Source organism: Petaurus breviceps, unplaced genomic scaffold (genome assembly GCF_028583685.1).
Source record: "Petaurus breviceps papuanus isolate PSGF00001 unplaced genomic scaffold, PetGlider_PUasm1.0 229, whole genome shotgun sequence".
In the NCBI taxonomy this organism is placed as follows: domain Eukaryota; kingdom Metazoa; phylum Chordata; class Mammalia; order Diprotodontia; family Petauridae; genus Petaurus; species Petaurus breviceps.
Genome location: NW_027185903.1, coordinates 9,783,927 through 9,796,692, shown reverse-complemented (window position 1 = coordinate 9,796,692; position 12,766 = coordinate 9,783,927). Strand labels below are relative to the sequence as shown.

At 38.1% G+C, this 12,766-nt stretch overlaps 1 protein-coding gene across 4 annotated transcripts in view; it reads left to right on the top strand.

Annotated features, from left to right (window-relative positions):
• FYB1 (FYN binding protein 1) overlaps positions 1–12,766 on the top strand; it is a 212,381-nt gene that overhangs the window by 88,180 nt on the left and 111,435 nt on the right. For all 4 annotated transcript variants that reach the window (XM_069096197.1, XM_069096198.1, XM_069096195.1 and 1 more), the window contains exon 2: positions 8,701–9,868. In XM_069096197.1, the coding sequence (XP_068952298.1) occupies positions 8,701–9,868 (1,168 nt within the window). The remainder of the gene's footprint in view (positions 1–8,700; positions 9,869–12,766) is intronic.

Genomic DNA, 12,766 nt, shown 5'->3' with positions numbered 1-12,766 from the left:
AGATCTGGGCTGCAGTGAGCTATACAGATCAGTGGTCAGCATCAATCTGGTGAGCCCCCAAGGGCAAGGAACTGCCAGATGTCTAAGGATGGGAGAACTGGCCCAGGTCAGAAACAGAGCAGGTCAAAGAGTCTATACTGATCAGTCATGGGATCTGGCCCATGAAGAACCCCTGCATGTCCAGCCTGGATAGGGAGATTCAATTGGTTTGGACTGGAAAGGGCGATCCAATCTTTAAAAAGAGGAAGAAGCTTCCTTCTATTCCCTCTAGAAAAAAAATAGAAGTGCCTACAATTTATATATAAAGCTTCAGTCTATCTTTCTAGACTTATGGGCCATTATTCCTCTCCACGCACTCTAGCCTTGTCTCACCTTGTCATTCACCCACTGTTCCCCATATGCAGTATTCCATTTTTTCCTGCCTTTGAGGCTTTGCAGAGATTCTTTTCCCGTTACTATTTCCCAGGTCTAGAATACTCTTGTCTTCTTGGCTATACCTTTACAAACTCTGGCTCCCTCCTATATGAAGTCTTTTCTGATCTCCACTATGCTTCCCAATTGTGTTCCCTTCCAGCTCCAAAACTTGTATATAGACTCATCCAAGTTGTATCCTCCAATAGAATGTAACTTCTGAGAGGACAAAGAATGTTTCACTTTTATCTTTCTATTTCTAGCTGCTTATGTGAAAGAGCAACATAACAAAAGCTCATTGAATTGAATCTATATAACAGTCTAGGTTTCTTAGAGATACATAAAAAATCTGGGATTTTTTATTTTTGGTGGTTGTAAGTACAAGCAAGGTGGGATTTTTGTTATTTTCTTTTTGGAATTCAGTTTCCTAGGCTCAGGCTAAATTATAAACATCTGAAGGATTAATTTCCTTTGAACCTTGATAATTCACAGCTGTGCTGAGTTATAGGTTTCATGCCTTCTGATTCTAAGCCAATCAGGGGCCAAGTCTTTGTTATATATTCTGGGAGGTTGGCATTTTGCTTTGGAGGCTTGTTTATGAGAAGAACCTTTTGATTCCCTAAATGGGACCCCCACTACTCAGATATTGGTGCTCTCCTGGTCTGGTGGTATATGTAGAAGGTTGTATTATTCTGTTTAGACAGTTGAAGCCCTGTCTATTGGATTCTTTCTTGCATACTCATTTTTTTCCTACTTGTCTGTACTTGTCTGTTAATTAAAGTAAGATCGTTAACCCCTTTAAAGCTGTCTTTCTTTTAGAAAAGCAGATCAAAGACCCTGTGCTAATAGCCCACCCTGTGTGCTAGTAAATTTCTGGTATGACATCTCCCTTTACAAGGTAGGCAGATTGTAACCTATTTCATATTAGTTAAATCCTAAGGAGTTGGCTGGGGTACATAAAGTTGAGTGAGTTGCCCAGGGCACATAGCTAGGATCAAAAATAGTATTCAAACCCAGGTCTTCGTAATTCCAGACCCTATACTCTATGATACCAGGTTGCCTCTGCTTAAAGATAACTTTTTTTTAAAGTGAATATTCCTATCCCTTGGTTTAAATTTTAAAGGAAATATTGAAATCCAAATACATCAAGCACTCTAACCCTTTTTCTGTCTACATCATTTTTGTTTCACCCTTTTGACATGTTGGTGAAAACTATGGAGCCCTTCTCAGAATCCTGTGCTGTTCTCATTCATAACCGAAGGAAGTGTTAAATTTCAATTAAAATTTAGTGAAACATTGGAGAAGCTAGGTGTCACAGTGAATAGAGCACCTGTCCTGGATTCAGGAGGACCTGAGTTCAAATCCAGTCTCAGAACCTTGACACTTACTAGCTGTGTGACCTTGAGCAAGTCACTTAACCCCAACTGCCCTGCCTTTCCCCACTCCAAAAAAAAAAAAATCTGGTGAAACAAAGGTGTAATTTTTTTCTCATACACTTTCAGAAATGTGAAACTCATTTTCCTTTATATCTGCCCTTGATTTTCAATCCTACTTCTAGCCCTGGTGACTAGAGCCTTGTCGAACTTTGGTAATTTCATCTTTGCTTCTTTACATTTCACTAGGTGATCCCCAACTTCTCATACTTATCTGACAGAGCTGGATCTATGCACCAACATCTCAGATGATGATCATGTCCTTTGTGGCTCCCCACCATGCTAGTGGCATCAGGTGACTGAAATTGTAGTTTTTAAGAGAGATAGGAAAGGAAGTGGCATCACCAGTTGAGGACTTGAAAAAAAGAAAAGAAATGAAGCAAAACTTAGCCGCACAAGTTAGAAGTATCCTATTGTCAAGGAAGTGCAGGTAGGACCAGGCCCTCTGCCACCCTCAGTTCCTCCATTAGGCATACCCCTGAGGCTAGATGCCCATTGCTGTGGAGTCTGGTACCCGAGGTCCTGTTGTGGTTCATCCATGACCCTTTCAGTGCTAACTAATTAAGAATTAATTTCCTTTGGCATGTGAGACAAATTGAAATCTACTTTCTCCTATTACTTTTTTTCTCCCATAGAGAAAAAATTAAAAGACAATGAAAGCTCCCCCAAGTATGAAACCAATAAATGTCAAAACAGAAACTTACTTTTCGGTGACCTTTGTTTTTAGATTGTAGATGCTTCCCTCTTATGTGTGATATTGGTGTGTGTGGTCAGTTGAAGTTATTTTGCCTTTGTTTCTTGGGGCTAAATTCAGAAAAGGACAAAAATTTAATCTGTCCTTATTATATTCCTGTTATAAAATGTTCCTTGGAATTGCTTCTTGTGAACTCTGGTTTCCCACCGTAAAATTTATACTCACTTTCTGCAGGAGATGAAATAAAAGTCCGTGTAATTGGTCAATTTCCAGAATGTTTTGAAAGGAAGGCTTGTGGTTTACCACAAATTAGCCTTTATGTGACACAATAAATATTTGTATTTTTAGATTTATTAACATGAGCTTGTGAAATATTTTGCTTCTTTTTAGGACATTTATGATAAAGATTGAAATTTTCTATAAGACACAGTTCTAAAACCTTACCACTTGGCCTAGCTTTTTTGTGCTGGCTAAGAGTCTTCCAGATAGTATCTTATTTGCCAAGTCTGAGTGCAGCTCATTCTAATACATCTAATCCAATATTGCTTGCTTCCAGGTAAGTGCTTTCCCCCCAAGTCCTTTAAAGAATTAAGAGTAACTCACTTCTCAAGGGATTCTGAAAGCACAAGTCAGTGTGTTTGGTATAAGAAAACATAAAAACACCATCCCTAGCACCAAAAGCACAGTGTGTGCTATTACTCTTCATGTGAAAATCAAACACTGTTTACTTACAAATAGAGGGCATTCTAGGTAAGATTGGGCACATAGGGTTCCTATCTGTCTTTTAATGCTATCTCAGCCTTCTGTTTAAATAGAGGCTTCCTTGGTGTGGATTGCTAAAATCAAAAAGATATTCTGAAATCTGGAGCTGTTGATTGGACTTGAAGAGGATGCATCAAAAAAACTTTTTTTCTGGTGACGATCCTTTTCCTGGAGGTTCTTAGGGCCATGGAAAGGTACACAAGGGTATAGGTTCTCTATTATTCTCATCTGTCTACTTCACATGAATAAAAATCTCTGGGCAAAGAATACAAATAAGGAACTAGAGGAACTAACTTTCATTTTCCTAAAAAAGAGGGTAAAATCTAATCTTCTTGTTTGTCTTCAAAGAAAGCAATGACTGTGGATAGTTTGGTAATGAGGTGCTAGCATACAAGCTGATGGAAATGAGAAGGTATATCATTTTAGATAATCCTGGAAAAGAAACATATGCAATTTGGTAGAAAAATGCTTTTATTTTTAAAACCTGAAAGCTTGAATTAAAAAAAAAGCTTGCAATGAGATCTTTTAGATGGTAAAGTATGTCCTCATAAGAATAAATGGAAACCTTATCTTCAAAGGCTATTAAAACTAAATAGGACCCTAGAGACTGGAATATCTATTTAATCTCTTAGTGAAATGAAGACAAGTCCTAATACTGAAGATCTTTTTTCATTTCACCTGCCTGTCTACCATTAGGCAGAGATCCAGTTGTTACCATTACAACTGTCAGTTTCTGGCTGGAATTTTTTTTTTTTTTTTTGCCTTTTGGAAGGCAATTGGGGTTAAGTAACTTGCCCAAGGTTACACGGCTAGATTTTTTGTGTGGGTGTTAAGTGTCTGAGGCTGGAACCGAACTCGGGTCCTCCTGACTCTGGGGCCAGTGCTTTACTCACTGCGCCACCTAGCTGCCCCCTGGAATATTTTTTTGTATTGAACTTATATAATAATTGAAGCACTCAGAAAACTAAGGAAAAGAGATTCATAGAAGTAGTTGTACACTTTCTTTTTACTGATACTTATTCAATCTTCTTCTTGTGAGCTGTAGCCCCTTTACTGTCTCTTCTAGAAGTCTTCCATGGGAATGCAATCCCCTGCCCTACCTCAATGCTTGAGAAATCTTAGGGGTCGTGATCAGACTTGTGTATTCATTGGTATAGGGTGGGGGGGAGGGGTTCAGAGGAGGAGTTGAACTCAGGTCTTCCTGACTTTGAGGCAACTTCACTGAAGCTTTTTTTTTTTAATTTATGGAACAAAACAAGCATTTCCATAACATAATAGAATTTTAAAAAATGATTACACATGAAACTGCAACTCTATTATGTACAACGTGCTATTCCTTTTAAATATATAATAAAGTTATCATGTAAATTTTTTTTAATTATTCCTTCCTTTTCCCACTCCCCTGAATTAGAGATGGCTACCATTAGACACAAAATAGGGGTGGGTGTGGATGTATGCATGTAAACTTATTCTATACATACCTCTACTTAGTTCCTTCTCTGGATATAGATAGTGTCTTCCTTCATATATCCTTTTATAGTTAAATTGGATATTTATAAAGTAGAAATTATTTATTCACTCATGAACTTGAAGTTTAAAAAAAAATTGCCCCATAATATAAAGTGGTTCCATTGAAGTAAGAGACCAAAATCAAACATAATATGGAGAGGAAATGAGAAGAGTAGTGAAAGATCTGGCTTAAAATCTTATCTTGGAAAGCTGCCATTAGCTACTGAATCATAAACTAGGGTTCCCTACAAATCTTTGTGTTTTTTTTTTAAGTTTTTATTGTGTGTGTTTTTTTTCTATTTCTTACATTGCTATAGTGCCCCATGTATTCTTTCCCCTCCCCCTCCCAGGGAGTTATGTCATATGAGAAATAGTATTTTTTTTTAGAGAGGGGAAAAAAGTCAGCACAACTGATAGTTATGTTGAAAAAGTCCAAAAACATGTGCCATGTGAAATACCTGTGGACTTTCCACCTCCTTGAAGGGGCAGGTTGAAGGTGTCTTCTCATATCTCTTCATTGGAGTCTTGTTTGATCTTTATAATTTTGTTACATTTACATTTGATTTTTAGTGTGTCATCTTTGTGTCTTCTTAACTGTATTATATTCAATACACATTTATTAAGCACCTAATATGTTCTGTAAGACTTAGTATTTAGATTTTTAAAAAACAAAGGCATAATGATATGAATAGGGTGAGGGATTGGACCAATGATGTCATAGCTCCCAGGTGAAGAAGATTTTAGTCCTGAACATCACAGATGAGATGTTTCACTTTCTAACTTTTGTTAAGAAGTCAGTTCTTCTGCCATAAAATAAGAAATGAGCTCGGTCAGGGCTAGGGAATTATAAAGCTGATCATGAGCAGCTCTCCTGAAGACTGCTGCTGTGAATAACTTTAAGGATCTAATCGCATGGCATAGTGAACTTTGTTTTATTCAGCAATAAACTAAAGCAAAAAATTCAAGAAACTAAAGCACAACACTCACAACAACATAACATAACAACCTATGGCCACATAGTCTTAAATAAAACATATAATCTTCTCAATTAATATAGAGTACCCAAGTCAGGTCTTCTTTCATTTTGACTTCAGACTGGTTTCCAATCATCCTTTAGGGGTAACAGAAAGTACAAATACCATCCACCCCTAGGTTACAGTAAGTTACAATAGTGTCAGTCAGCATTGAGTACCCAAGTAAAGGTCTTCTTTCATCTTAACTCAAGACTGACTTCCAAACCCCATGACTCCTTTTCTATACTCCCAGCTTTTGCCTGAATTCACAGGTAGGTAGCTTTCCCCGCTCTTGCCTGGATTTGTAGGCAGTTCTCTGCTCTAGTTATTCTATATCACAGTTCATGGGGACTGCTCCACTCCAAGTTTTTCATAGTTTCCGTTTCTAGGAAAACAAAGCTCAACAGGGCTACAACAACATATACACACATTGCCACACTATCATTTCAATTCACTTTCTGTATGAGAAATCAAAACAAATCAATAGATTGCTTCTTTTTCACAAAGTAACACCAACACAGAACAACAGAATGAGAACATCACAGATGTTCTTTCTCTTACCTCTGCTTGGTCCCAGCACGTGCTTGAACTTTTATCTTCTCTGCTCCTTCCTGTTCCACCCTTCTTGATCTGGTCTTTTGCCAAGCTCCTCCAACTGTGGGCTCCATGTGATGATATTAGGCTTATCAAGGGCAGGGATCATCTCCAAACTCCCTTAGGCCTATTAAGAGCAACACAACTATACTGTTTCTAACAAAGACTTGACACAATCAAAGGCACTTTGACAAACTCAAAGGCACTTGAATAGCTGAAACAAACAGCAAAGTACTACTTTTACTTTACAGGAACCTGAGGCCACATGTGGCCTTGAGGCTGCAGGTTCCCCACCCCTGAAGGCAATCCATAAGGTCCCTTTTTAAGTTTGTGAATCTGATAATAAACAAATGATCCATATACTTATTCAGTGACTTTAAGAACAGCATAGTTTTCTCTATTTTTTTTAACCTCTCCTGGCAGTTTATCATTTTATTGAAAATCTTCCCTATTTTATGGTAGGTCTGAGGTAGTTCAGTAGTTTTGATTTTTCACCCCTTGCCCCTTGTTATTTTAGCGTAAGGAAGGGATAGGATGCAAGTGAATAGGAAACAACAGATACTTATTAGTTATGTGAAAGTGGGTAAGACAAAATCCCTGTCTAGCTCAGTTTTCTCATCTATAAAATGGGAATAATAGTACTTCTCTTCCAGGGTCATTGTGAGAATAAAATATGTATGATATTTGGAAAGTATTTTGTAAATCTAAAAGTATATGAATGTAATCGTTATTATTCTTATTTATTAGAACTAGCATCAGTTCTTAATACTCAACCTGATCTCTCTGAACCCTAAGAGGGATGGGTAAACAGTGGCAAAGGAGAAGAGAAAGAGGGAAATGAGAGTTTAAATCTGTTCAGAAATTGGGGTGGAGGTGGAGTGGGAAGCAGGATCAAAGCTGTAAAAAAAAAAATGGGACTACTTCTCTTCTCTGCAGGCTATATACTTCTCTCCCAACAAAAGACAATCACTCTCCCTCTCTCCCCCTGCCCAATCTTCCTCATGCCATTTCCCTTTCTTTTCTTCCCCTAAGCTTCTGAGTTGTTAATGGCAACTTTTATAATGTTCAGTTTAATTTAAAAAGCATGTACTGAGTGACTATTATGTGATATGAGCTAGGAATACAAAGATAAAAATGAAAATCCCTGACTTCAGGGAACTTATATTCTATTAGAGATATTACCTGGCACAGTATTGTAAGCATGAAAAAGTGTAAGCTTGTCAATGGTGTAAAAATCTGAGAAGATGATGAGGAGAATGGTACTGTTACTTCCACATTAACAGAACTGAGCACTTGCTCATGTAATCTCTGGGCCTGTCCCAATGCTAAAAGTCAACAAATATCTATTTGCCTGTCAAGTTCTCCTTTCATTTTGTCCATATATAAATTATGAAAATTGTGAGCCAGAGATAAAAAATTCCATGCTCTTTCTCTGTCTCTGTCTCTGTCTCTCTGTCTCTGTCTCTCTGTCTCTGTCTCTGTCTCTCTCTCTCTGTCTCTGTCTCTGTCTCTCTCTGTCTCTGTCTCTCTCTCTCTCTCTCTCTCTCTCTCTCTCTCTCTCTCTCTCTCTCTCTCTCTCTCTCTCTCTCTCTCTCTCTCTCTCTCTCTCTCTCTCTCTCTCTCTCTCTCTCTCTCTCTCTCTCAGCCTCTCCTTCGCCAGCCTCTGAAATCTGTCTGCTACCAAATAGACTAACCACAGAAATGCATAGAAATAAAAAATGACACTTTAGAAATAAGAAAACTCTTATCAAATTGAGGGATTTAATATGACGATTGTATGAGACAAATATGTATGTATACACACACACACACACACATATATATATACATATATATATATATATGTTTATAGTTGGACTACCAAAGCAGATATTTTCATTTCAAAACTGTTTGCACTTGCAAAATATGGAAGAATCAGCTTTCAAAAGTTGTTGCAATAAAACAAAAAGGTGAGTAAAGAAAGGTTAAGTTAAAGAAATGCCAATGAGGTAGCTTTAAAAAGGGGAGGGGGACAATTAGGGGAAGGACAAAGCAGGTAAGATTTAAGTAAAAGGTTTAGTTTAAGATACTAAAAAATCAACAAAAAAAATTTCCCCCTCCCCCTCCAAAAAACCCATCCTTCTCATAACTTCTTTTGCCATACAGGAAGATAAATGTTACAACACCTCCCTAGCCAATCAGCAGCATTACAAGCCTCAAACCAGGAAACCCTTTAGAGTACAGTAAAGCATAGTACAAATGATACTTCTTGCTTTCAGCTAGTTTTTGTTCCCTATGCTCGTAGGATGGAAAAGCAGATGTGAAGTCTCTCATGGCGAAGTTTAACACTGGGGGCAACCTGACAGAGGAGGTCTCGGTTGGCAATCGGCCCTTCAAAGCAGGAGGACATCCTACCCCTTCAGGAATACAAGCAAGGAAAAGTGTATTCACCAACCAAGGAAATGACAGTCCACCTCCAGGGCCCAGCAATTTATCAAAGTTTGGGACTCCAAAGCCTCCTTTGGGAGTAAAGCCTTCATTTGAGGAAAAAACCGACAAGGATCCCAAACCCCCATATCTGAAACCTACTGGAGTAGGCCAGAGATTTGGGACTCCAGCAAGCTCAGCTAACAGGGACCCTGAGGGAAAATCAGGATTTCTGAAACCTGTAGGTCACAAACCATTGGACCAGCCAAAAGAAGAATGCAAGCCTGTGTTCCCAAGGCCCCTTGGGAACAAACCTTTGCTTCATGCTGCAAACCAAGAGAATGACTTAAAAGCTCCAGGTCCAAAGCCTGTTTTCAATGCTCCAGCACAAGAAAATGAACCTAAACCAGTGTTTCCAAAGTTGTCTGGAGCTAAAGGAAAATTCATCACCTCTTCACAAGACCATGATCCCAAACCCCCTTACTCCAAACCAGCAATTGGACAGAAGCCTTCTCCCAATGCAGATACCTCCCATGATGACCAGAGCCCCAACAAAAGCACATTTCCACAGAAGGGGCCTGCGTTTGCCCCTCCTTCCAAACCCAAAATCAGCCCTCTTAAGCCTACCAGGGAAGATACAGAAAGCAAAGACCATGGGACAGACCCCCCAAATGTGCCTTTCCCTGGTGTGACTCTGAAACCTGTTACCAGCAGAAGTACTCCAGGTTCAACCCTTCCCAAAAATACTGAAGAGAAAAAGGAAGAAAGGAAGATAGATGCAGCTAAGAATGTATTTATGAGTAAAATGAATCAGGATGATGCTAGCTCAGGTGCCACTCAACCCAAGTTCCCAAAGCCACTTTCCAAGCTGACAGTGGGAGGGCCTTGGAACCAAAGTCAAGAGAAGGAAAAGGGAGATAAGAATGCTACCACCCCTAAGCAGAAGCCCTTGCCTGCACTGTTTACCCTGGGTCCAGCCCCACAGAAACCCAGCAGACCACCTACTGTTGACCTGGCAAGATTTCGAAAGGCCAGTTCTGCGAACAGTGAGTTGCTTTCTAATTTGCTTCTTAGCTTGTCTCTTGCCATCGTAGAAGATGTTTTAAAAGAATTCTGACAACCCCAGCCCTTTATTAATGATATTCATTGGTGCACGGGGGTAGATTGTCTCTGTTGTTTTCCTTGGAAGTTGGAGGACAAAGAAGACAGTGGAGGTTTGGGGGTAATTCTATCACTGAAAAGTGCTCTGCTTAGCTAATTGGGGGAGAGTTTTCTTTGTCGGAATGAGTGGCTTCACTGTAAATAGTAATTTTATTTCCTCAGCTAAATATATTTACTTCTATTAAAGAAGTATATGGTCTCATTCCCCATTATTTCAGAGGAGATACTTCATAGACATAGGCATCTTATTTCTTGTGATGAAGAAAATGCTTTCCTAATTTCCATATATTTATTTGGCCCCGTTCATAAGATGGAGCAGAACCTGCTGTCTGTATGACATCACTTTTTTCTGTGTGAGCTGGATGATTTATGTTCATAGATATTAAAGGTTTCTAGACCCTGATGATTTAATAAAGAAATATTCAGTCAGGAGAATAAGCCTGGTCAAGTTCACTTTGTTCTCATTTTGGTCACTTTAACTTTGTTACCAAATAATTTCCAATATATGTATTATGCATATATATTCAATATATGTCAATTTACAGGAGAAAATCTCTCCATAGTTCTGTGATGTTCAGTTTGAATAATTCAAATGATCTAGTTGCTCTTTGCAAGAAAAGAAAAGGACACTAATAAGGGAAATGAGAATGACCATGGTGTTATACTACAAATCCTAAGCTTTACTTAACCACAGTCTGTTTTTTAGTTTAGTTAAAAAAAAATTTGTGGAATAAAACAAACATTTTCGTAACATAGCACAATAAAAAAAGATGATTGTACATGAAATCGCAAATCTATTAATAAATAGATTAAATAATAATTAATGATAATGAGAAGAGACAACTTGATGTAATTGATAGAGGACCAATCTTGGAGTTAGTAATACTTCTGGTCAAGTCCTGCCCCCTGACATATAATAGCTATATAACAATGAACAAATCACTTAATTTCTCAGTGCCCCAGGCAACTCTCAAAAGCCATAATTTTCAAGGAGAATACTGGTCTATATTGGTGGTAAGAGTTTCTCTTCTGGGAATTCTGTTAGCCTAGACCAAAAATAGTAATATTAATAACTCATAGAATTATATATTGCTCTAAATTTTAAAAATGTCTTTCCTTATAATACTTGGAAGTTTGTCACACACACACACACACACACACACACACACAGACACCCGTTATTATTTTTCTTTTACACAAGGGCAAATGGAGGTTTTAAGAGAGGAACATGACCTGTCCATGGTTACACAGCTGGCAAATGCCCAAGGTGCAGTTCAAACCCTTATCACCTAATTCCAGTTCGTCTGATTGGCTCTGAGCATGTTACCATAAGCTCTTTTGCAAGAGTCTGTATTCTGACTGAGTTGGTAAACAGTGAGAAGAATCAGATACTGTGAGATTTTCAACCTATCACATTCATGATCTAATGGGCAAGTCTACTGACCTCTGGATCTGTTCCCATGTATGCTAATTTCTTGGGTGGATGCCACCTTGTTCAGTATGACGTTTCCTAATCATCTCTGTGTAGGAGCCAAACTTTGTACCTTCCATCCGTGCTCTATAATTCATCTGATATTTGTTTGGAACCTTTTGAAAGTGGCACTTCCTTCAAAATTAACTGTCCTCTCCATTTTCATTCTTATTGCTAAAGTGCCTGTACTAGGAAAGTAATTCTGACTTCAAGGCAGATCACTTGGAAATATTCAATTTTATCTTGTGTCTATCACTTTTCTTCCTTATCCTCATATCTTAATTTATTTTATAACCCAATTAATTATCATAAGAAAACAATTGATGTAATAAACACATTTTTAATGGAATTCACAAATACTAACCATTACTTCCCTTATCCCATCAGATGTCTAAAGAGATGTCCAAATTAGCACATGAGAGTTTTCAGTGCACAGAACCATAAGAATACTTGGCAAAATCTGTCTGGTACTGTTCCAGGTGCCTGACTTTTGTTTTTACATTCTCCCCTGCCATGCACTCCTTCAACAGCCCAAAGTTGTCATTCAGCTGTTAAAAATAAAAAGGCTCTGATTCTATGTTAGACCAGGCAAAACCCCTTACTGTAGCATGCCATCCAGGTCTCTTCTCCCCTGAAATGCCTCAGGTTCCGTCATGGCCCCTGCTTCTCCATCACTTTCCCAGCCCTCCATGAAAATTATTTAAAGAATTAGAGACTTGCTGGGGTTGTTTTTTTTTCTTTTGAACCTTGCAAATACCAAATTATATGAATATTTCTATATATTCATATTCTTTCTATATAGAAAGTAGAACAAAAAGAGAGAATTTGCGTGAAACTATGAATCTCTATTATTTATCGGCTTGCTTTTCTTTTCAAGTAGATAATTCAACACACTATTTCCAAAGCTGTCCTACTTCTGTTTCCTACTGACCTTCCTTCTATTCTTTCATATGCATTTTTCAATGCTTCAATGACCTTCTTTTCTTCTTTTTTCTCCCTGTTTTGGTAAATGTATAGACAATCTCCTTTCCCCCTTAAATTTTTTTTAAAAGACAAAATATCCTTTGTATCAGATCTATGTAGTCCAACAAAACAAGTTTCTATGTTGGCTATATCCAAACATCGTATTTCTCAATAGCTTTGTATCTCTCAACAGCTTTGAAACTCTTAGAGATTTTGATCAATCACAATTCCAGAGAGGACTCATGACAAAACAGGCTACCCACCTCCTGACAGAAGATGATGCATTCCCAGTGCAGATTGAGACACATCCGTATCTATATGTATGCATGTTTCTCAACCTGTACTTTGA